Source organism: Neofelis nebulosa, chromosome 14 (genome assembly GCF_028018385.1).
Source record: "Neofelis nebulosa isolate mNeoNeb1 chromosome 14, mNeoNeb1.pri, whole genome shotgun sequence".
Classification (NCBI taxonomy): domain Eukaryota; kingdom Metazoa; phylum Chordata; class Mammalia; order Carnivora; family Felidae; genus Neofelis; species Neofelis nebulosa.
This window is the reverse complement of record NC_080795.1, coordinates 214246-240970: the sequence shown is the minus strand read 5'-3', so window position 1 is coordinate 240970 and position 26725 is coordinate 214246. Positions and strand designations below refer to the sequence as shown.

General features: G+C 37.4%; 1 protein-coding gene across 3 annotated transcripts in view; it reads right to left on the bottom strand.

The window, feature by feature from the left end:
* Window positions 1–26725, bottom strand: part of SPIDR (scaffold protein involved in DNA repair) — a 504687-nt gene that overhangs the window by 438526 nt on the left and 39436 nt on the right. For all 3 annotated transcript variants that reach the window (XM_058698529.1, XM_058698531.1, XM_058698530.1), the window contains exons 4-5: window positions 25537–25722; window positions 18156–18319 (exon numbers count right to left, since the gene is read on the bottom strand). In XM_058698529.1, the coding sequence (XP_058554512.1) occupies window positions 18156–18319; window positions 25537–25722 (350 nt within the window). The remainder of the gene's footprint in view (window positions 1–18155; window positions 18320–25536; window positions 25723–26725) is intronic.

Below are 26725 nucleotides of genomic sequence, written 5' to 3'. Positions count from 1 at the left end.
TGATTTATATGCAGAATTTGGGGGCACGTTCCTCTGGTACTACTTTATATTAACTTTCCAGCTCCTAAAGCCACTTCAAACTTTGTGCTGATTTCTATACAACTTTTAGTCACCTTGTACAACATTGATGGAGGCCTACCCTCAGGCAAAAAGCTGTGAAAAATGAAAAGCTCAACCTTGTGAAATGTTCCAAATGTCAACAACCTCCAGTTTCTGCCTATGTCCTTTCACTGCACCTCCAAATAGTTTTCTTTTTTTTTATTTTTTTTAATATATGAAATTTATTGTCAAATTGGTTTCCATGCAACACCCAGTGCTCATCCCAAAAGGTGCCCTCCTCAATACCCATCACCTACCCTCCCCTCCCTCCCACCCCCCATCAACCCTCAGTTTGTTCTCAGTTTTTAAGGGTCTCTTATGCTTTGGCTCTCTCCCACTCTAACCTCTTTTTTTTCCAAATAGTTTTATATCCTTTCTATATTTCTGTATATACTTATAAAATATAATTTATATATTTTATATTTGCATTTTTACTTTTTTTTACTTTTTTTTTTTAAACATTTATTTATTTTTGAGACAGAGAGAGACAGAGCATGAACCAGGGAAGGGCAGAGAGAGAGGGAGACACAGAATCGGAAGCAGGCTCCAGGCTCTGAGCCATCAGCCCAGAGCCCAACGTGGGGCTCGAACTCACGGACCGCGAGATCGTGACCTGAGCTGAAGTCGGCCGCCCAACCGACTGAGCCACCCAGGTGCCCCGCATTTTTACTTTTTAATTGTGTCCCAAATTTGTCATTGTTATTTGTGAGAAACGTAGTCTGACACATGCTACTCTGGGATTAATGAAAGCTGAACTCCTAAAGATTGTTTCTAATATTAGAAAACTAGAGGACTCTAAAAGTCATGCTTGTAATGACATATCATTACTTTTTTAAAGTTTATTTATTTGTTTTGAGAGAGAGTGCACACATGAGCATGAATGGGGGCAGGGCAGAGAGAGAGGGAGAGAGAATGAATCTCAGGCAAGCTCTACACTGTCAGTGCAGATACCAAAGTGGGGCTTGAATTCACAAACCTTGAGATCATGATCTGAGCCAAAGTCGGAGCCCTAACTAACTGAGCCACCTAGCCACCACTATATCATTACTTTTTAATATTACATAGTGGTGATAATATTTCGTAGAGATTCCTTTTTCTATTCCACTCCTTGTATCAGAAAATATAAGTTACTGACAAACAAAAGGAAGGAGAAGAAAGAGGAGAGGAATTGGGATAATAGGGTGACAGTGAAAGAGGAAAAACATTTATACTAAGAGAAATTGATAGTTACTTTCCTGGCATCTCATTAGGTAAAGTTTAGACAAGAAGAGAGATTTTGGAAAAACAAGGATGAAATTCTGAAACAGATGCTACAAATGATATCAGCACATACTCACTTTCATAAAAAGAAACAACACCAAAATATACTTTGTCATGAGATCAGGAATAGACACCAGATATCTATCATAGATATAGAGGTAGATATAGATCACATATACATGCATTACCTCATTTATTGCAGTTCACCTTACTGAGCTTCACAGATATTATACTTTTTTTGCTAACTGAAGGTCTGTGACAAGCCTGCATCAAGCAAGTCTATCAGTACCATTTTTCCAATAGTATGTGCTCACTTTGTGTCTCTGGGTCACATTTTGGTAATTTTTCAAAATTCACAATATTTCAAACTTTTTCATTATTATTGTATTTGTGATGGCGATCTGTGATCAGTAATTATAAGTTGTGAAAGCTCATATGATGATTAGCACTTTTCAGAAATAAAGTATTTTTTAACTCAGGTAGTAGATTGTTTTGTTAGACATAATGCTATTGCACACTTAATAGACTACAGTATAGTGTAAATACAACTTCTACATGGCTTGGGAAACCAAAATATCCATTTGACTCACTTTCTTACAATACATGCTTTACTGTGGTGATCTATAATAGAACCTGAAATAACTCCAAGGTTTGTCTTGTATACACACAAATTATAATATAAAATAAACAAACAAAAAACCCCACACTCTTCAATACAAGCTCTAACATCCCTCCTTTTTTTACTGAGAACACACTAGAATATGGACTTCTTCTGAAGTGCAATGTTTCTATAGTGAAATCTTTAAAATATAATCAAAGAAAATGCATGAGTAAAAAACTCCAGGCTTTCCTTTATAAACATTCAATTTTGTCAGTTTTTATATATACGTTATTATATTTGAGAGCTGGTTTCCAAAATGTGTGTTTTTGATCATCATAATAAATTATTTCAAGTCCATATGCAATGTATGCAATGGACAGTTCTCACACATTAACAATTAGGACATATTTAGTCATACCATTTCATTCCAATTCACCATTAAAACTGATTGAAAGTAAAATAAGATGTATCATTTTCAAATTTCTATATAAATATAAGTGAATGAAACAAAACAAACATGATCATTAAATTTAGAAACATTTTCAAAGTTTGACAGATCACCCTATGTAGGGATACAAAATTTTGTTTATCCTTACTTTGTTGAAATTTTTCCGTATTTCATCTTCTATGAGATATTGAATCATTTGTTCTACCAATACTGTTAAGTATACAAAGAAAACATGTTTCATAACAATGACTTCACATTTCAAATTTGAAAAACACATTTGCTTTCTCTTTAAAAACTTCATGAACTACTTTGAGATCTTTCTTTTGTGCCAGCCAGCTTCTGTTACAGAGCTTCAACAAAAGCCTGAATCTTAATTAGGTCAACTGATATTTACTACGCCTATTAACCTGTACCTGCATAGGAGTCACTACAGAAAATACATGAGAATTAACAAAGGTCACCTAAATCCAACTTCTTTCATACTTCCTGAAAAATGTAGGTTATGAGGAGACATCACTGCTGTGTCTCTGTTGCCCTCTACATAAAGGGTTCTTGGAAGACACTGATAAATTGTGAAAACCCAGACAGCAATATTAAATAGTACGGACAGTCACATCAATAATCAACTACATTTGTTAAATATACTAAAAGACGACATTACAAAGAGAAGTTATTGCTATTTATTGTCTTTGATTTCCATCATGCTTTTCCTCCAATTGGTTGAACATGTAGTCATGTTATACTCCAAGGAATACAAGAGAAGCAATTAAGATAATTTGGAATCAGACTATATGAGATAAAATCTTATTCTGCCATTTATTAGCTATATTTCCATTCTCTCATCTGTAAAATGGGGTTAATAATAACATCTACCTCACATAATCAGCACTTAGCAAACTGCCTGACATACAGTAAGAACACAGGGTTATCATGTTGTCGTTAATGTTATTGTTGCTATTACTATTATTGATAGTAACAAAATGGCCAAGACCACAGCTCAGAAGCCAGAGTGCCTGAGTTAAAATCCCAACTGAGTCACATACTACTTTATGACCATATAAAAATTCCTTAATCTCTCTGTGCCTCAAAATCCTCTGAAAATTAGGGATATAGAACTCCCACCTCACAAAATTATTTTGAGATTTAAATAAGCTAATGTACATAGCACAGCACTCAGAAGAATACACCACAAGGAAGAACTCATAATGTTAGCTGCTACTATCATGATGAGTTCAGTTGCCATTATATAAGCACTAGAAGAACTCTGCTCTAGAGAACTGGCAGAATTATGCTCACAAGCAAGACTATTTCCTAAATCAACAGCATCCCTCATGCCATTCTGGGCAAGGGATTCAAGAAAGACCTGAATTATAATCAATGCTTCCCACTGAATAGAAGTATGGTATTCCCATAGAGTAAGTATCCACACACCATATATCTTCTATTTCTACAAATGTGAATGAGAGACAAATGGCCTCTCATTCATAAAATAATAATTACTCAATAGTGGGAGTATAAGGGAGAATTTGCTTCTGGAGAGCTAAGTAATAGTTAGGAAATTACTAATTATAGTATAAATCTTCCTCTCTTCCATTTTATTCAATGTACATGGCTCATTTAAACATTATAGCAGAAGACAGTGAAGGAGTAAGAGGATGCTACCCTTGTCTCCTCCCTTGAACACAGCTAGTTATCAAATTATTCTGAACACCCAAGAAATCAATCAGAGGTCTGAGAGAACAAAAACTGCAAGTCTTCCAGCAGAAAAGTGACCACCTTTGGGAAGGTAGGAGCTGCAGAAAGTTTCCTTTGGTAAGATGAAGCTATGGCTACCGCGGTGGGAGGATGCATGCTTACAGAGGATACCACAAAGTAGTATAAGCAGTGGAGTGCAAAATCTGAATTTTATGTCTGCTACCCTAGCGGGCATGCCTGGCTTACAGGTGCTCAGGTGGTGAAGCAGGGCTGAATCCTACGAGTGAAAGTATGGTCTGAAGATCCCCTGGATGGCAAGAAAAATGGGTGGCACCAACGTGCTGCGCTGTTACCAAGCATAGGTGCAGGGAAGCTGACTGAGAGAAGCTCAGTGCTGGCTTTCTGCTCTGTTTTATCATAAACTGTGAAATGCTGTGCACTCGCGCAATGGTTCTCCTGCGACCAGCCAGCAAAGGGGGACTCTACCCCTCGCGCCCCCCAGGGGAAAAATGCAGGTCCACTCCTTGAGAGTCTCTAAAAATTGGAGTTTTGAAACTCAGTCGCACACCTGAGATAAAAAACCTCAGACACGGGCAGGATGAACACAGCGTTCAGATGGGAACCAGGGACACAAAAAGGGAGACGGATGATTCTTCTGTGAGGGCTCAATGAAGAGTGGGGGGAGAGAGGAAGACGCGCAAACTTTCACCTCGCCTAGAGAGAGTCCAAGGCCATATTCATGGCGTCCATCAGCACTGAAGGCAGCAAAACAGCGCCACCCAGTGGAAGCTGGAGCTGATTACATAAAGCTCTCCCGACCCAACACCCGCGCCCTAGAGGTGCATTTCCACTGAAACCAGTCAGCCCAGCAGGAGCTCTCCCAGAGAACCAGCACAAACACCTTGCTGGCCAAGTCTATTGCTCAAAGAGTGCTGCAAAGTTTCAGCTCTGAATAAAGAGGGACTAGCTCCGTTTTTGCTTTTATTCTTTACTTTATTATTTTTTTTCATTTATTTTTTCAATTCCCTTTTTAAAATTTTTATTAATTTTGTAGTAATTACATATATATATATATATATATATACTTTATATATTTCTATTCCTTTATTTTCACTTTATTTAAGGGAATGCAGTGACTCACTGAAACATAATAACATTCGTATCATAGAAGTACCAGAAGATGAAGAGAGAGAAAAAGAGGCAGAAGGTTTATTCAAACAAATTATTGTTGAAAAGTTCCCTAATCAGGGGAAGGGCACAGACATCAAAATCCAAAAAGCACGACAACTCCCATTAAATTCAACAAAAGTCAACCACTGCAAAGGCATGTCACAAATTCACACACACACACACACATACACACACACACACACACACACACACACACACACAACAGAAGAGGAAAGAATCCTGAAAGTAGCAAGGGAAAAAAAGTCCTTAATCTACAAGGGAAGACAAATCAGGTTTGCAGCAGATCTGTCCACAGAAACTTGGCAGGCCATAAAGGACTGGCGGGAATATTCAACATGCTGCATGGGAAAAACAGCCAGTGAAGAATTCCTTAACCTGTCATTCATTCAGAAAAGAGATAAAGAGTTTTCCAGACAGACAAAAACTAAAGAGGTTCATACCCACTAAACCAGTCCTGCAAGAAATTTTTTTACTTATATCAAGACAAACTAGATTTTAAAACAAAGAATGCAACAAGAGCTGAAGAAGGGCATTATATCATAATTAAGGGTCTATCCATCAAGAAGATTAAACAATTATAAATACTTATGCCCTCAACTTGAAAGCACCCAAATATATAAATCATTATATAATAAACACAAAGACTCTCATTCATAATATCTTAATGGTAGGAGACATTAATACGCCACTTACAGATATGGACAGATCATCTAAGCAGAAAATCAACAAGGAAACAATGGCTTTGAATGACACACTGGACAGATGGACTTAACAGATATATTCGGAAGATTTCATCCTAAAGCACATTCTTTTCAAGTGCACATGGAACATTCTCCAGAATAGATCACATATTGGGTCACAAATGAGGCCTCAACCTGTACAAAAAGATCAACATCATACCATGCCTATTTTCAGACCACAACTCTATGAATAAACTTGATGTCAACCACAAGAAAAAATCTGGAAAGCCCTCAAATATATGGAGGTTAAAGAACACCCTGCTAAGAAATTAATGGGCTAACCGAGAAATGAAAGAAATTAAAAAATACATGGAAGCCAATGAAACTGAAAAAAGGATTATCCAAAATCTTTGTCATGCATCAAAGGCAGTACTAACAGGGAAGTATACTGCAATACAGGCCTATCTTAAGGTCTCAAATATACAACCTAACCTTACACCTGAAGGAGCTAGAAAAGTAACAGCAAAAAAGCCAAGTCTGCAGAAGAAGGGAAATAATAATGATCAGAGCAAACATAAATTATATAGAAATAAAAAAAACAGTTGAATAGATCAACGAAACTAGGAGCTGGTTCTTTGAAAGGATTAACAAAATTAATAAACCCACAGCCAGATTAATCATAAAGAAAAGAGAAAGGACCCAAATAGATAAAATCACAAATGAACAAGGAGAGATTACAACCACCACTGAAGAAATACAAACAATTGTAAGAGAATATTATGAAAAATTATGTGCCAACAAATTGGGCAATCTAGAAGAAATGGACAAATTCCTAGAAACCTACAAACTACCAAAACAGAAACAGGAAGACATAGAAAATTTGAATAGACCCATAACCCAGCAAAGAAATTCAATCAGTAAAGTCTCTTTAACAAACAGAAGCCCTGGGTCAGATGGCTTCCTGGGGGAATTTTACCAGACATTTAAAGAAGAGTTGATATCTATTCTTCTCAAAATGTTCTAAAAGAGAGAAATGGAAGGAAAACTTCCAAACACATTCTATGATACAGCATTATCTTGATTCCAAAACCAGACAAAGACCCCACTAAAAAAGGAGAATTACAGGGCAATATCCCCGAATAACACTGATGCAGAAATTCTCAGTAAAATACTAGCAAATTGAATTCAATGCTACATTAAATGAATTATTTAACATGATCAAGTGGGATTTATTCCTGAGCTGCAGGGCTGGTTCAATACTCTCAAATGGATCAATGTGATACACCAGATTAATAAAAGAAAGGGTAAGAATAAGAACCATATGATCCTCTCCATAGATGCAGAGAAAACACTGGACAAAATACAGCATCCATTCTTGATACAAACCTTCAAGAAAGTAGGGATAGATGGAACATACCTCAACATCATAAAGGCCATATATGAAAGACCCACAAGTTATATCATCCTTAATGAGGAAAACCTAAGAGCTTTCCCCTACTGCCAGGAACAAGACAAGGAGGTCGACTCTCACCATTACTATTTAACATAGTACCGGAAGTCTTAGCCTCAGCAATCAGACAACAAAAAGAAAAAAAAGGCATATAATTTGGTTGAGGAAGAAGTCAAACTTTCATTATATGTAGATTACACAATACTCTATGTAGAAAATCCGAAAGACTCCACCAAAAAAACTGCTAAAATTAATACATGAATTCAGCAAAGTTGCAGGATATAAAATCAATGTGTGGGAAATCTGTGACATTTCCATACACCAATGATGAAGCTGCAGAAAAATCAAGAAATTGATCTCATTTGCAATTGCACCAAAAACAATACGATACCTAGGAATAAACCTAACTAAAGAGATAAAAGATCTGCATGCTAAAAACTACAGAACACTTGTGAAAGAAATTGAAGAGGACACAAAGAAATGAAAAAGCAGGGGCGCCTGGGTGGTTCAGTCGGCTGAGCGTCCGACTTCAGCTCAGGTCATGATCTCACAGTTCGTGAGTTCGAGCCCTGCATCAGGCTCTGTGCTGACAGCTCAGAGCCTAGAACATGCTACGGATTCTGTGTCTCCCTCTCTCTCTGCCTCTCCCCCACTTGTGCTCTGTCTCTCTGTCTCTCAAAAATGAATAAATGTTAAAAAAAAAAAAATTAAAAAAAAAAAGAAATGGAAAAGCATTCCATGCTCATGGATTGGAAGAACAAACTTTGTTAAAATGCCTGTATTACCCAAAGCAATCTATACTTCTAATATAATCCCTATCAAAATACCACCAGCATTTTACACAACGCTAGAACAAACAATCCTAAAATTTGTATAGGACCCTGAATAGCCAAAACAATTCTGAAAAAGAAAAACAAAACTAGAGGCATCACAATTCCAGACTTTAATTTAAACTACAAAGCTGTAGTCATCAAGACAGTATGGTATTGGCACAAAAACAGACACACAGATCAATGGAATGGAATAGAAAACCGAGAAATGGACCCACCACTACACAGTAGGAATCTTTGACAAAGCAGGAAAGAATAGCCAATGGGAAAAAAGAGTCTCTTCCACAAATGGTTTTGGGAAAACTGGACAGCCACAAACAGAAGAATGAAACTGGACCGTTTTCTTACACCATATACAAAAATAAATTCAAAATGGATGAAAGACCTAAATATGAGATAGGAAACCATCAAAATCCTGGAGAAGAACACAGGTAGAAACCTCATTGACCTCACCCGGAGCAAATTCTTCTTAGACGTGTCTCTGGAGGCAAGGCAAGCAAACATGAACTACTGGGACCTCATTAAGATAAAAATTCTCTGCATGGCAAAGGAAACAATCAACAAAATAAAAAGGCAGTTATGGAATGGGAGAAGATATTTGCAAACGACATACCTGACAAAGGGTTAGTATCCAAAAATCTGTAAAGAACTTATCAAACTCAACACCCAAAATACAAATAATCCAGGAAAAAAATGGGCAAAAGAAAGAAGACATTGAGATGGCTAACAGACCCATGAAAAGATGTTCGATATCACTCATAATCAGGAAAATACAAATCAAAACCCCAATGAGATACCTCACACATCTCAGAATGGCTAAGATTAACAACACAAGAGACAACAGGTGTTGGCCAGGATGCAGAGAAAGGGGAACCCTCTTGCACTGTGGGTGGGAATGCAAACCTATACAGTCACTCTGGAGAACAGTATGGAGGTTCCTCAAAGAGTTAAAAATAGAACTATCCTCTATTCAGCAACTGCCCTATTAGGTATTTACCCAAAGGATACAAAAATACAGATGTGAAAAGGTACATGCACCACGATGTTTATAGCAACATTATCAACAACAACCAAACTATTGAGAGAGCCCAAATGTTCACCGACTGGTGACTAGATAAAGATATATGGTATATTACTCAGCCATCAAAAAGAAAATGAAATATTGCCATGTGCAAGACGGGTATGGAGCTAGAGTGTATTATGCTAAGTGAAATAAGTCAGCCAGAGAAAGACAAATACCATATGATCTCACCACATGTGGAATTTAAGAAAGAAAACAGAACATATGAACATATGGGTAGGGGGTCAAAGAAAATAAGAACAGTGGAAACAAGCCATAAGAGACTCTTAACAATAGAGAATAAACTGAGGGTTGGTGGAGGGAGGTGAGGGGGATAGGCTAGATAGGGGTACTAAAAGAGGGCACTTGTGATGAGCAGTGAGTGTTATATGTAAGTGATGAATCACCAAATTCTACTCCAGAAACCAATATTGCACTATATGTTAACTAAAATTTAAAAACATAAAAAGTTAATATATGCTAAAAAATAAATTTAAAAAATTAAAAAATAATAATAAAATTAACAGTATAGCAGATGCTGCTGACACCCTACTCATATCTTCTGCCCTATCTTCAGTGTTGCTGGCCCCATTTCCAATTTGCAGTGCTTCCATTTCTTTGCTTTAGGGATTTCTCTGGTGCTGGAAGCCATTTTTTCCACTTGTGCGGTGGCCTGCAAGAACTAGGAAATACTCCATTCCCCAACTCCAAGGACTAGCCTACAACCAACGAATGAAGGGATCTACATATAAATAATCCAGCTTCCTTGCCCCTTCCTCATCCCTCTGATGAGATAATTCACAGTCTCCCAGTGTTTTCCAGCAGTGCTAAACTCCAGGTGCCCATGATGGTTAATTGCTAGTGAATGATTCCTTAATCAGCTGCTATCCCTTCCCAGGTTCACTCACTCACCTCTAGGTGAGCAGGTGTTCTGAGGACATGCTTCTATGCAAATTCAAAGACAAACAATAAACTGTGAGAGAGGCAAGTCCACAAAAACCACACATCACATATTTTACTCTTTTCAACCTATCTGAAATGTTGAATAAACAGAAGAGAAAGGCTTAGGTATTAGTTTAAGTATTAGGAAGGAAGTGCTAGTGTGACTGCAAGATGCTGGGCAGAGTGTACAGTATGAGTTAGTCTCCTGAGAGGCAGATGCCAAGACAACATCAGCTATAGAAGAGACTTACTGAAGGAAACACCTGCAAAGGATAAAGGGGTCAAGGAGAGCTTGCAGTGCAGGTCTGAAAACTATGAAAGGAGGACAAGAAGGAAAGATAGGGTAGGAAGAGTTTCAGACTACAGAGTAGCCCATTAGTGGTATGGTCCCGATATAAAAAAATGATGGATCCTGAAGGATGGTAGGTGGGGCTTTCAATCAACTGTGTTCCTTGCAACTGAAGATATAAGTGCACATTTCCACAGATGCACTGCAGGGAATGATGACGTAAAGTGACATTATCTCAGCAACTTGAAAAATGTGTCTAGAGAAAAACTTCCTCTCCTCCAAGACTGTTCGTTACCAATACATACTATGGTTTTGCATGTTTATACACTTCTTATAATGTATCAAACTGTACATATCCTTTGGCAAACTGGCTTACTTCTTCATTATCATATACACAACAATTTTCATATGTTCATATAAAATTAGGTTACATCCCAAAGACTTTTCTCTTATAAACAATGCTACCAATGAATATTCATGTACATATATTCTTCTAAGTCTCATTCATTTGAGGGACCTGAGGCCAAACTGTGAATGTTAAGTTATATGGACCTTGATTTTCAAGCAATAAGGAACCATCAAAAGTGTTTCAGTAAGTGGGTGATAAGGTCATAATTTTTATTAAGATATATCTAATAAAAAGACATACGCTAAGAAATCAATTATGAAGCAATTGAAACAATACAGAGAATTAGTGAAAGGGCCCAACTTAGGGCTGAAATTGTAGGGATGTTATAGTTTAGAGGCCAAATCTCCATGACATGGTAATGGCATAGATTCAGGCAATGAAAAAGGAAAGTTATTAACTACGACCAAAACACACAAAGAAGATGAGCTTAGGTTAAAAAGAAAAGAAAGATATGGTTTGGGACCCTTTTGATTTACAGTAACTTTAGGACATTCATGCAAAGATGTCAGTAGGCAGCAGGAAATCCACATGGAGTTCAGGATAGTAACCAGTTTATAGGAAGATTTAACAGTTATCAGCATTTGGAAGAGAATGATGCTTGAGAAGAAAATAAAATTGAATCCCATGTGAGAAAAAGAATGGAAGAAAAGGAGACAGGGGGGCATGTGGGTGGCTCAGTTGGCTGAACGTCTGGAGCTTGATTTTGGTTCAGGTCATGATCCCAGGGTGTGGGATCAAGCCCCACGTTGGGCTCCATGCTGTGTGGAGCCTGCTTAAGATTCTCTCTCTCTCCCTCTGCCCTCTCCTCCACTTGCTTACTCTTTCTATCATAAATAAGTACATAAATAAATAAATAAACAAACAAATAAGAAAAGGAACAGGAATTAAGGTCATAGAGAATACCACTGTATTTAGACCACAAATCCAGAAGGATTTTTGTTATACTGTAGGAATGCTTCTCAATATCTACTTGGAGAAATCCATTTTTGAGTCAATGGATTCAATTCACTCCTTTCCAATGACAATGCAGTATGTTATGCTTTAATGTACAAGTTTATTAAGAAAAACAGCATACTTCATGATGACTTACATGGAAGAAGTCTTGAATTTTTTACATACAAAGCAAGCCAAAGTCTTCCCTTTTCTATGACCATATCTTTCAAAGTTCTGACCATTTGCATGCTTCTTCCGATATAAGAAAGCAATCAATGTAGATTTGGAGGCATTCAACCAACACCTGAATACTTCTATGGCAAGCTTTCAATCACAGCTGCCTTACTACATGAGTAACTTGTTCGTAGTTACATTATCTTTTCTAACAATTTCCTTGTCTGAAAATTGGGCATAGCCACATCTACTTCACAAGTGTTTTAAGGCTCAAATAGAAAATGCACTGCTATAAACTGAATATTGAAACCTAATCATATATTGAAACCTAATACCTAATGTAATGGTATTTGGTGCCTTTGGATCGGCCCTCATGAATGGGCCTTTAAAAAGGCCCCAGAGAGTATTTCTCTCTCTCACCATGTGAGAAGTCAGCCTTCAACAAACTAGGAAGTGGGCCCTCAACAGACATCCTATCTGCCAGCACCTAAATCATGGAACTTTCCAGCCTCCAAAACTGGGAGAAATAAATTTCTGTTGATTCAGCCACCCAGCCTATGGTATTTTTGTTACAGCAGCTCAAACAGGCTGATACATGTACATAAAGAAACTAGTAAAATATAAGGTTCAGTGTATGTTCAATATATGTGATCTGTTCCTCTCTGTTCTGTCTTTGAGGAAGAAACTACTGACTGCCATTTTGCTTGTTTTATATTTTAATTCTGAAATAAATAAATCCAACAAAGAAGAAAATAAATTTCTCCAATAATTCTACTACCCAGAGATATGCTGTTTACCTTTTGAAGAACTATTGGATGCTTAACATTTACTTCTTATAACTACATATTTTATTATTCCAGAGCTTCCCTGAAAAACCTGTGTCATACTGTAATTTGTAATTTTAACAAGGTATGAAATGAACTGCAAGCACTACAAAACCTGAGCGCAAGAGTTTCTCAGGTAGTGAACACAACCAATCACCCAGCATCTCGATCAATGCGACAGTAGTCTTTCTAAAAGTCGTGGTTATTTACAGCAGCTTTCAAAGGATAAACATATCCTCAGTTCACAGAATATTTCTCCAAAAAAAAGCCAACAAAAAATTTAAAAATACTAATAAACTGTTATTTCCTAATAAAAAAAATTAAAGTTTCTGATAAGAGTAAAATACCAGATTTTTATTTTGGTGATGGCAATAATCTATATTAAGATTTATGAATCCATCATATTAAATGCTTTATTATCCTATCAATACAGAACCTGCTCATCAAATATCAGATAAAACTCTAAAATTATAAAAACAGGTAGCCTATGATATGAAGCTATGAACAAAAATCCCATCTTTATGAACAGAAATGAGGTGCTTTAAAAAGCCAGGCACGGGGCGCCTGGGTGGCGCAGTCGGTTAAGCGTCCGACTTCAGCCAGGTCACGATCTCGCGGTCCGTGAGTTCGAGCCCCGCGTCAGGCTCTGGGCTGATGGCTCAGAGCCTGGAGCCTGTTTCCGATTCTGTGTCTCCCTCTCTCTCTGCCCCTCCCCCGTTCATGCTCTGTCTCTCTCTGTCCAAAAATAAATAAAAAACGTTGAAAAAAAATTAAAAAAAAAATTAAAAAAAAAAAATAAAAAGCCAGGCACATGAGGTAACAGATATTTCAGTGACTGAAACCACTACCACAATAAGTAAATATTAGGAAAAAACTTTAAGGAGTATGTTTTTAGTATAATGTGACATAAGATCATGCTATCACAGAAGGCCTTCTTTCACACTGTAGAAGTTAATAGAAGTAAAGGGTTACTAGTCCGGTCTGTAAACTGAAAGGTTAACAAAAAATTTTAGGTCATGGCACAACACTTCCTGGTCTGGTTAGATATGATTTATCCCAAGGGGAGTTTGGTGGCAGTCTCGGGACTCTCAATGATCCTTTGTGATCCTTTAGTTAAGATTTTACTGTATATACAGGTTGGTATTTTGCTTTATCATTTAGCATTTTCTCCACAAACATTTTTACCACACCAACAATAAAATGTTCTAAAAAACAAAAATTTTAATAGTAGAGAAATATTTTAAAGTAAAGATATGTTACAGTTTTTTTTTTAATTTTTTTTTATTGTGGTGAAATGTACACAGCAAAAAATTTACCATATTAACCATTTTTAGATGTACACTTTGGTGGCATTAAATGCATTCATGATGTTTATAAATGCACCACTAACCATCTAGAACCTTTCATCATCATCCCAATCAGAAACTATTCACATTTAAACAATAACTCCCCTTACTCCTCAGCCCCTGGTAACCTCTATTCTACTTTCTGTTTCTATGAATTTGCTTATTCAAGGTACTGCCTATGTGTTGAATTACACAGCACTTGTCCTTTTGTGTCTGGCTTATTTTATCTACAATAATGTTTTCAAAGTTCATCCATACTGTACTTGTATCAGACTTTCATTCCAGGGTGTCTGGGTGGGCTCAGTAGGTTAAGCATCTGACTCTTGATTTTGGCTCAGGTCATTATCTCACAGTTCATGAGATCAAGCCCCAAGCTGGGTTCTGCACTGACAATGGGAAGCCTGCTTAGGATTCTCTCTCCCTCTTTCTCTGCCCCTCCCCCGCTCTCATGGCCTCTCTCTCTCTCAAAATAAATAAATAAACATTTAAAATTTTAGAAAAAGGAATGAAATTCTTTTTTATATTTTAGAGAGAGAGTGCACAAGCAAGGGAGAGGGGCAGAGGGAGAGAGAAAAGAATCTTAAGCAGGCTCCACACTCAGCATGGAACCTGACAGGGGACTTGATCCCACAACCCTAGGATCATGATATGAGTTCAAATCAAAGAGTCAGACACTTAACCAACTGAGCCACCCAGGCACCCCAGAATTTCATTCTTTTTTAAGGCTGAATAATCCACTGTACATATATACAACATTTTGCTTATCCATTCTTGTTGATGGACATTTGGATTGTTTCCACCATCCAACCATTGTGAATAATGATACTATGAACATTGATGTACAAATATATTTGAGTCTCCACTTTTAGTTCTTCTGTGTATATATATTCAGAAGCAGCATTGCTGGATTATGTGGTAATTTCATGTTTAACTTTTTGAGAAACCATCAAACTCTTCCACAGTGGCTGTACCATTTTACATTCCCACCAGCAATGTATAAGGGTTCCAATATCTCAATGCTGTTGTTTTTTTTCCCATTTATGGATAACAGCCATCCTAATAGGTATAAACTGGTATCTCATCATGGTTTGGATTTGCAACTCCTTAGTGACTAATGATGATGAGCATCTTATCATGTACTGGACTGCATAAAAGATCAGAAAGGTGGCCAAGATGGAATAATAGCAAACGGATTTATCCTCCCACCTAAAACACCAAAAACAGTAACAACAAAATGAAAAAAACAAACAAAAAACAAGAGAGAGAGAGAGAGAGAGAGAGAGAGAGAGAGAGGGAAAGGAAGGCAGGTAGGAAGAAAGGAAATAATCCTGACAAAATATATGAAACAATGGTTTTCAAGCACTGAACATCAGACAAAAACACTAATGCCTGAAAGTCAGGAAATAAAAAATTGAGCTCTACAATTGCCCTAGCTTACTTTCTTGAGAGAATTTCCAAACCACACAACAGAAAAGAGGAACTGAGGTTGAGTCCAGTGGGTTCCCTGAGTTGAAGAGACAGAGCTGAGTGTCCAGGCAGACAAATGTAGCTAGAGTTCGTAGGACAGAGTAACAGAAAAACCAGAGCTACACAAAAAACTCCAGCAATCCACCTCAAGTATTCAGCTGAGTACTGATCAGAATGTGCATAAAAATAAAACTACTCTAGACCAGGGAAAGAACCATCTAGAGAACAGTTCCCAATGCCACACCAGTGTCAGGCCACGGCAGCTACTCCTGCCAGCCAGACCAGAAAAACCCATAATTAGGAGTATTACATAGAATGCTCAGGAGGGTAGTGACATAACACTCCCCAGACCCACCTAATAAATCATAAAGCAACACCCAAAAGGATGAAACTGTTTCCAAATAACGGCACCTGAGAACAAAGTTACAAAATATTTAAAGAAATTTTTTTAAAATCCAGCAACGAACAACATAAAGTTCACAATATTTGGTATCCACTGAAAAATGTCTAGGCATGCAAAGAAGGAGAAAAATACAATCTACAATAAAGACAAATATTAATCAATAGAAATAGACACAAAAATAACACAAATGATAGAGTTATAGAAAAAGTCACTAAAACAACTATTATAAATACACTCTATATTTTCAAAACATAGAAAAGATATGATGAGGTTAAGACAAGACAATACAAAAAGATTCATATCAAACTTTAAGAGATGACAAATACACTGGATAGTATTAACAGACAATTAGACACAGAGAGCAAAAAGATATTAAACTTTGAAGATATAGCAATAAAAGCCAGCATAAATTAAAAAGAGAGGGGGGAAAATGAATATAGCATCAATGATCCCATGATATAACATGGAGCAGCCTCATTAATATACATATAATTGTAGTCCAAAAGGAAAGGAAAAGGGAAGTCAGAAAAAAAATTAAGGCAAAAAAACTTTCTAAATGTGATGAAAACTTTAAATCCATACGAAGAAGAAAGTTAACATAGCTGACCTGAGGGTATACTCAGAAAGGCCTGCTTGCAATGTTGGTCCTTGTCTACCTCTGCTTATTTAGACACCAAGAGAGTTCCCAACCTCCCCTAAATGGTGAAAGTGTCTCCCTCTGCCTAAACCATGCTAACAATATGGCTTAGTTTGAATACCTGTTTTCCTTCTTGAAATCTAAAATTTTGGTACATGCTTTCGGTACTAAAATTTTGGTACCAGCCCCCCAATAAAAACTCTGGGCACTGAGTCGCTAATGAGCTCCCCTGGCGGGCAATGCTTTACAGATGTTGTCAAAACTCATTGTTGAAGCAATTAAGCGTATCCTATGTGACTCCACTAGACTGGGATTCTTGAAAAATTGCAGATTTTGCTTTGTATCATTTCACTGTAATACATCATAGTCATGAGTATGACCATATACTCAGTTCTGAGTGTCCTCCTAGTGAATTACCAAACCTAGGGGTGGGCTTGGGGACCTCTGATTCCCCACATACCCAAAAAGCTTGATAAACTCCAAGCAGAAAACCACACATAGGCATATCACAATCATGCTGCTAAAAGAAGTGACAAAGAGAAAATCCTTAAAAATCAAGAATGAGAATAGCTTCACACTTCTTGACAGCAAATCTGGAACTAGAAGACAATGAAGCAATGTCTTCAAAATACTGAAGAAAAATGATTTCCAAACTACAATTCTACATAAATGGTTAGCCACTTATCAAAGTATGATAAATACATCTCTGGCATGCCATTTATCTTCCATAAATCCTTTCCTAGAAGATGTGCTTAATCAAACTGAGAATAAAAACCAAGAAAGAGGAAGACATGGAATCCAGGATAAAGTTGCTCTGCACAGAAGAGAAGTAAAGGGAATTACTGGAAAATGGTGAGGAGTGACCAAAGGGTGGCTACATCCACAAAGCAGTGGAACAAATTAGAGCAGCTAGGAGGCCGTGAGAGTGAGTTCTCCAAGAAAACAAAACTGACAGAATGTCTGCTATGCCTAAAAACCTTAACAGGAGAGCCAAATGAGGACAAAAAGTTAGAGTTTTAATATCAATAAATAAAGCTAGGCAAACAAAAACCCAAAGTAATTAACTCCAAGGAAAATGAAAAGTTTTGAAGGAAAAATAATCATAATTAATATTTGCCATGGCTATGAATATTACGTAATGCTGAATACTAATCTAAGCAAACCATGGCACATGTGTCCTGGGAGAATGGAGGAATGGGAAAAGTGCAAAAGTGCAGGTGGAGGAGTGGGTGAGGAGAGTTACTGTGTTTATAAGTACATTACAAGCATGTTATTTAGAGACAAGGAAGTAAAGAATAAAAGAATCCCTAAGAATCAAAAGTGTCCTGGAAAAAAGAGTTAAAAGTCAAACACTAAACGGCTCTGACTGACAAATGTGACAAACAGAATGAAAAATTTTGAGACAACTGGTTCTTACCTTCAAGAGCTCAGAGAACCCCTCTTCACTAGTCGAAGAATGATTGCTTGAACAAGAAGCACAGTCTGATATTTCCACAACACTCTCACAGTCTTCAAATTCATTATACTCACTAGTATCTTCCCTGTCACTGTCAATCTCCCAGTCAATAAACTGTAGTTTATCTAAAAAATACAATTTTAAACAATTTAAAATCCTTAATATTTATTAATCCATTTTTTTAATTCTCAGTAGTTAAAAACATCCATATTGCTGAGTCATTTTTTAAAAATATATTAAAAGACTGTGAAAACTATATTCCTACTCTTATCTCTAGCCATCCTGTTTCTCCTACTGCCCCTACTCCAATTCTCAGGTAACTACTTTCATTAGTTGTTTTTGTATCTTTCTAGAGTTTCTCTAGCATATCCAAGCAAATAAAATATATTATTATTTTTTCCTCTTTTCTGATACACTTTGATTTCTTTTTACTTAACAGAGGTTTTCCCACATCAATTAACAGGCAACATCCTCATTCTTTTTTTTTTTTTTTTTTTTTCAACGTTTTTTATTTATTTTTGGGACAGAGAGAGACAGAGCATGAACGGGGGAGGGGCAGAGAGAGAGAGGGAGACACAGAATCGGAAACAGGCTCCAGGCTCCGAGCCATCAGCCCAGAGCCTGACACGGGGCTCGAACTCACGGACCGCGAGATCGTGACCTGGCTGAAGTCGGACGCTTAACCGACTGCGCCACCCAGGCGCCCCCCTCATTCTTTTTAATAACATAGTATTCTATTACACAGTTAACCTACAGTTTATTTAATCAGTCTTCTACTAATAGACTTATTCAAGGATTTTCACCTAAAACTTTTTCTATATATTTCTCATCAATGAAGAAACAAGTAAATTTACTGTTTGGTTTACTTTATAAGCATTTTTATCTAGGTAGTACTTCTGCAAAATTTAATTTGGAAGTTAAATTATTTTCATATATTAAATAACCAAATTTAATCTGTATTTAAAGAAATAAAATTAGTTATTAAGGATAAATTAATCTCTGAGGTATCTCTGAGGAATATAACATAAACCTTCCCTACAGTACAAAACGCAAGTATTCCCCCTTACAGCTACTTCAGCAACTCAGAAGACGAGTAAGATATCTCAGCCCTATTTCAGAGGTTTGACAGCAACAATCTTATTTCCACATAGAAGTCATATTAAAATAAAATAACTTACTAGCTTTAATTGAAGAAAATTCAAAATAAAAACAACAACAAGAACAACAAAGAAAAATTTCAGCTGAAGTTAAAAATATGGAATAAAGTAAACAAAAATGGAAGTCTTCTTTTATCTAACACTGTTGTTCCAGAAAACAGAAGTCCACTAGAGTAATTATAAAAGACTAGAGGTCAGACCAGTCTAAGAGAAGCAGGTGCATAATGGCAATTATTTCCCACATGTAACAACACATTTACTATGGAAGCCAGGCACTGGAATGCATAAGAAATTCTCCAGGTTGCTGAAGCATCACAGCAGAAAGCCACAGAAAGGCAGAGGAGGAACACAAGTGCCCTCAAAGCTACTGTACTTTTGTAGCATTTGTTCAATCATTCTTCATTTATTCAGTAGAATCAGTGCCTACTGAGGGGCTACTGTACCATTCTAGACACTCACAATACCAAAACAAGCAAACAAATAAATATAGGAGATAATACAGAACACTGTTCCTACCCTGAAAATGACAGACCACAACCAAAACTAATAAGACTTCATTGTTCACAATGTTTTTATGAAGCAGTCAAGACAATTAATGTTAGACTAAAATTTGCATTTTATAGATGAAGAAACTGAGTCTTCAAAAAGTTAAGAAGTTTTCTCCAAGTTATATAAAATATGGAGGGGGAAAGATTTTTTAAAGACGAAAATATTTTGACAATTTTAACTCAGAGCTCTTCCCTCTCAATCCCAATTCTGGCCTTAAGGCCCAGACAGTCTAATCCAATACAGCTGGAAGGAGGTCTGAATATATTGTTTTTAATTAATTAACTTATTCATTCATTCATTCATTCATTCATTTATTTAGAGAGAGGCAGAGGGAGAAGGAGAGAAAGAATCCCAGACAGGATCCACGCTCAGCATGGCTCAATCTCACGACCATGAGATCGCTGAGCTGACACTTAACTGAGCCACCCAGATGCCCTAGGTATACTGTTTTTAAAGTTCACTTGGAAATTATGATAAGAAGCCAGGTTTGGTAAGCACCAGAACAGTGCTGAAGCATACAGCATTGAAGTTACACATCCCAACCAATAATATCAATTGGCATACTTGTTAAATATGTGACTCTGGGCAAGCAATTTGACTTCTCTGAGTCCCAATTTTCTTCTATAAAATAAGGGTACTCAGCTTATAGGATGTAGTTGATATAAAAGGAAATAATATACATATGCCCCACGTGTCTGGGGTAAAATAAGAAACTGATAAATGGTAATTAAAGGTAAAATGAGGGAGGGAGGAGGAGAAGGAAAAGGAAGAGAAAGATAAGCCAGCATTTACACACATGATAAGATACACTCCAAGGGATCACTTATTTTTTACCCAACAGTCAACTTGCTTAACAGAAGTCAACAACTTGTGAACTTATTTAAAAAAATTTTTTCTAATGTATATTTTTTTTGAAAGAGAGAGAAAGAGAGAGCAAGAGACAGAGCATGAACAGGGGAGGGGCAGAGAGAGACGAAGACACAGAAACTGAAGCAGGCTTCAGGCTCTGATCTGTCAGCACCGAGCCAGACTCGGGGCTCAAACCCTCCCACTGCAAGATTATTACCTAAGCCAAAGTCGGATGCTTAACAGACTGAGCCACCCAGACACCCCATGTGAACTCATTTTAAAGTAGTTAACTCAAGGAGGAAGAGTTAAGATGGTGGAGGAGTAGTGGGACCCTATGCTTGTCTCCTCCCTTGAATAGAGATAAATATCAAATCATTCCGAACACCCAAAAAATTGATCTGAGAACTAAGAGAACAAACTATACGTCTAGCGGTGGAAAAATGGCCACATCATGGAAGGTAGGAGCTACAGCGAGTTGATTTGGAGGAGGAAAGAACTGCAGAGGCCATGAAAGGGAGGGAGCCATGATAATGGAGAAAGGAGCAAAAGAAAAAAGAAAGAGAGAGAAAGCAGCACCCAGGGGACTGCACAAGAAAAACTCTTCCCCAAAATCACTAACTGGGAAAAGGAGAGGGGCTGAATTCTGCAGAAGTTTTAGAAAGCCCCACCATCCCCTCCCCCGTTCATGCTCTGTCTCTCTCTGTCCCAAAAATAAATAAAAAACGTTGAAAAAAAAAATTAAAAAAAAAAAAAAACAAAGCCCCACCATTGCAGGGGTCATGTCTGGTAGGACTAGCAGTGCTTCTGTGGGGAAGGACGCAGAGGCTGGAGAGCAGGAAGTGTGGTCTGAGGATTCCTTGGGTCACAAGGGGAGAAACAGTTCCCTTTCTTGGGGTGCAGTTGGAAAGGTGGCACAGCTTCTCAAGGGATAAGAGAGCTAACAAGAGCCAACATGCCGCCCTGTACACCAGCATAGAACAGAGACATCTATTGAGGGCAGCAGACCTTGGTTGCCAGCTTCTTTGTTGTGCTTTACCATAAACTCCAAACCACTGTGTGGTTGTGCGACTGCTTTCCTGGGACAAACCTGCACCAGCCACAGCGTGCTAAGACCCTCCCCCAGAGGATCAGTGCAGGTCCATGCCACGTAGATCGGTAAAATCTGGAGATTTAAAAGCCAGCTGCATGCCTGAGATAAAACACAGGAGGTACTGGCAGGCACAGACAGATGCTTGGACACAGACAGGGTGAAGACAGACACTGGGGACATAAGAGAAGTGAGAACTTCCTGAAGAGTAGTATGCACGAACTCTCTGCTCTAGGGATAAGAAGGTGGGGTGACATCATTTCCTCTGCCCATCAGCACTGACCAACTTCAGTGAGCAAAACAGTGCCACTAAGTGGTGGCCAGAGCCACTTACACCAAGCCCCGCCCCCTGTGCCCTGCAGGGGCATCTCCACTAAGCAAATCTGCCTGAGAATCAGCCCAGCAGGCTGCTCCCCCCGGAAGACCAGCACAAACCCCTTGCACACACCTAGTCTACTGATCATAGAGGTTGCAAAGCTTCAGCTCTAAGGGAGATAGGCTCTAGTTTCATTTAACAAGCAGACCAAAATACAGCTAGTTAAAACTTGCCATACAGTGGACAAGGTCCAAAAACCCCGCACTGCAGGCAAGGAGAAACTATGCAGGAGACTGACCTCACGGAAGGTGCAGCCAAAATATATAAATATATAACAGCAAAGTGCACACGCAAACACTTCCTGTAGCACCAGGCCCAAGATAATATAGGACCTCTTCTTAATATAGCCATTACTCTCAGGAGCAGGAATAGAACAGGCTTTCCTAACAGTCATACAAAAAAAAAATTAACCTAGACAAAATGACAAGATGGAGGAATTCACCCCAAAGGAAAGAACAGGAAGAAGTACTGGCAAGGGATTTAATCAAGATTGATATAAGTAAGATGCCTGAATTAGAATTTAAAACAACAATCATAAGGATACTAGCTGGGCTTGAAGATACTAGATAATCCCTTGCTACAGAGATAAAAGAACTAAAAACTAGTCAGGATGAAATAAAAAATGCTAGGGGCACCTATGTGATTCCTTTGGTTAAGCACCCGATTCTTGACTTCAGCTCAACTGAGTCATGATCTCAAGGTTGGTGGGTTCAAGCCCCATGCTGGGTTCTGCATTGACAGTGTGAAGCCTGCTTGAGATTCTCTCTCTCTTCCTCTTTCTCTGCCCCCCTCCTCTCACTCTCTCTAAATAAATAAATAAACTTCAGAAAAAATTTATTGAAAGAAAATGCTAGAACTGAGACACAAAACCGACTGGAAGCAATGACAATGAGGATGGGTGAAGCAGAAAAATGAATCAGTAATATACAAGATAAAATCATGGAAAATAATAAAGCTGAAAAGAAGAGGGAAAGTATTGGATCATGAATGTACTCAGGGAAATCAATGGCTCCATAAAGAGTGATAACATTTGTATCACAGGAATTCCAGAAGAAGAAGAGAGAGAAAAAGAGGCAGAGGGTTTATCTGAGCAAATTACAGCTAAAAAGTTCCTTAATCTGAGGAAGAACACAGACATCCAAATCTAAGAGGCACAGAGAATTCCCACTAAATTCAACAAAAGCCAGCCCACAACAAGACATATCATAGTCAAGTTCACAAAATACATAGACAAGGAAAGAATCCTGAAGGCAGCAAGGGAAAATAAGTCCTTAAACTACAAGGGAAGACAAATCAGGTTCACAGCAGATCAAAGTACATCATGTATGGGAAAAATATACAGCCAAGAATTCTTCATCAAGCAAGGCTGTCATTCAGAATAGGAGAAGAGACAGAAAATTTCTCAAACAAAAACTAAAAGAGTTCATGATTACTAAACCAGCCCTGCAAGAAATTTTAAGGGGGACTTTATGAGTAAGAAAGACAGACCAAAACCAACAAACACTGGAAAGGACCAGAGAATATCACCAGAAACACCAATTTTATGGGTAACACAATGGCACTAAATTCATATCTATCAATAATCACTCTGTATGTAAACGGACTAAATGCTCCAATCAAAAAACATAGGTATCAGAATGGATAAAAAAATTAAAAAATTAAAAAAAGACCCATCTATATGCTGCCTACAAGAGACTCATTTTAGACCTAAAGACACCTGCAGATTGAAAGTGAGGGGATGGAGAAGCATCTACTATGCTAATGGACGTCAAAAGACAGCTGGAGTAGCCATACCTATATTAGACAAACTACATTTTAAAACAAAGACTGTAACAAGAGATGGACACTATATCATATTAAGAGGTCTATCCTCCAAGATCAAGCAATTGTAAATATTTATGCCCCCAACTGGATAGCACCCAAATATATAAATTAACTAATGACAAATATAATCAGCTCAAAATACCTTTCTAGTCTTAAATAGTTTTGAAAACTACTATCTCTTTTAATAAAGGACATAAACAGTTTTTATTTCTTTTAATAGCAGCTTTAATGAGATATAATTCACATACCATACTATCCACCCATAAAAAGCATAGTTTTTAATAATGAAATTATGTTCTGAGATGTGTAAAGACAAACCAAGAGTTACATAACAATGAATATCATTTAATATGATTGAATTAACAATATAAGACCTGCCAGCTTATGTATAACCTTAAAATACCACTTCACCTGTTTATTACTAGAATGTCAATTGGTAGTTACCAAGATGACATACAAAGTGGTCAAAGGAATAAAATGACCTTCCACAGAGTTTGTCTGCATAAATTTAACCTTGACCAAGTACCTAACTCATATGAACTTCAAAGAGTTAAAAGTCAAAGTTTATTTTGAAAGCATTAAGACTTTTAAATACTCTAGATAAGCTATATTTTAAAAATTGTAAAAGGACTGATTTTCCTAATTCTAAAAGTCTGTGTTCTCAACTGGGGATGTCCTTCTGGGGATATCTTACAACATCTGGAGACATTCACAGCTGTCACAAATGGGACTGGGGGAACTACTGTCATCTAGCAAAAAAAAAGGCTAGAGATGCTATTAAACACCCTACACTACACAGGAAAGTCCCTCTCCCCCCAACAAAGAAGTTTTTGGCCTCAAATGGCATTAGTGCCAAGGTTGAGAAACTCTCCTTCAAATTGTCAAAAACATAATAATACAATATGGGGCACCCTGAATGGCTCAGTTGGTTGAACATCTGACTCTTAATTTTGGATCAGGTCACGATCCCAGGGTTGTGGGATCGGGCCCGTGTCCATGCTCAGCATGGAGCCTGCTTAAGATTCTCTCCCTCCTTCTGCCTCTCTCCCCCATTCACACTCTCTCTCTCAAATAAATAAAAAAAAATTTTTTAAACCCACAATATAAAATGCCATCAGAACAGAAATTTGTATTATACTTCTACCACACATTGGCTATCACGTATTTACCCAAATCAGGTCAGCAAGGAGGCAATATAGGAGCAGCACTGTGCAGTAGTTGAAAGACCTGGCTTTGCTGTCAGAGACCCTAAGTGGAATCCCAATCAACTCTACATGTTCAAGCTTAAGTTGTTAGCTGTAAAAATAATACTTGTAATACTTATCTCTTAGAGTTGTTGTGAGAAATATTAAATGAGAAAATGTTTCTAAAGGGCTGAGCATAGAGGCCAAGACTCAGTATAGTCATCACTAATACTAAATGTTATAAAAGGATTGATGTTTTTTCCAATACTGAACCCAATATATAACAGAAAGAGGTAAGAAACAAATTTCAATTTACCTTCACTGGCCCCATCTTCTGTACATAAAATATTCTTGTTCCTATTAGAAAATCTGTCTATCCTAGAACTATGTCCATTATCGCTTTGTGATTTAAAAAGCGTTTTATCCTCATCTGACACATCACTTCCACTGGAACTCCATGTTATATCTGTAAGTCCACTGGTACTCTTAGATGCAGCAGTTTCTGTTAAAGAAAAAAGAAAATACATAAACACAATTAACTGATAGTTCTTTATCAGAATAAGATTTTATGCATGTTACTTTGCTGAAATCACAAATAATAAAATTCTAATGATAATGAATGCAATGTCTTATGCCAAATCTTCCTGCCTGAAGTTCTATGTGCAGCACAAGATTCTTTGAATTAAAACCAAATTACAAGAAGAAAAAGAAGAACAAATTGAGATAAATTATAAAAGACAAGGAAATTGGGGCACAAAGAGAAACTCAAAAAATTAACCGTGAAATAATTACAGAAGTATAACTTCCTAGAGTATTTTATGAACCAAAAGAAAAACACAAAACAAACCATAAATCCAATACTTCTGTACAACAGAAATGCTTCTATGTGCCTCCTTTGCCATACTGGGAGCCCTGGTAGCAGTATTGTGCTTAAAAACACTTAACAGCAAACTTTTATTTAACTAAATTTGTTATTTTGAGGTAATAATAGATTCACCTATAGGCATAAGAAGCGATAAAGAGAGCCCTTGCATGCTTTACCCAGTTCCTCCAATGGTAACATTTTGCAAAACATAACATCACAACCAGAATGTTGATTCTGATACACTCAAGACATAGAACAATCCCATCACCATGAGGACATCTTGTGTTACCTTTTCATTTTATTTATCTATTATTATTTTTTCAAATAGGCTTCATGCCCAGTGCAAAGCCCAATGTGGGTTTGAACTCATGACCCGGAGATCAAGACCTGAGCTGAGATCAAGAGTCAGACACTTAAGCAACTGAGTTTCACAGGTGCCCCTTGTATTACCTTTTTTAAAGCCACATCATAGCTACCCTCCTTTCCCCAATTCTGAACCTCTGCAAATGAATCAGTTTTTACACTTTTGTAATTTTGTCATTTCAAGAATGATATACAAATGGAATCATACTATGTGACCCTTCAGGATTGGCTTTTATGTGGCATAATTCCCTGCACATTCATCCAAGTTGTTCTATGT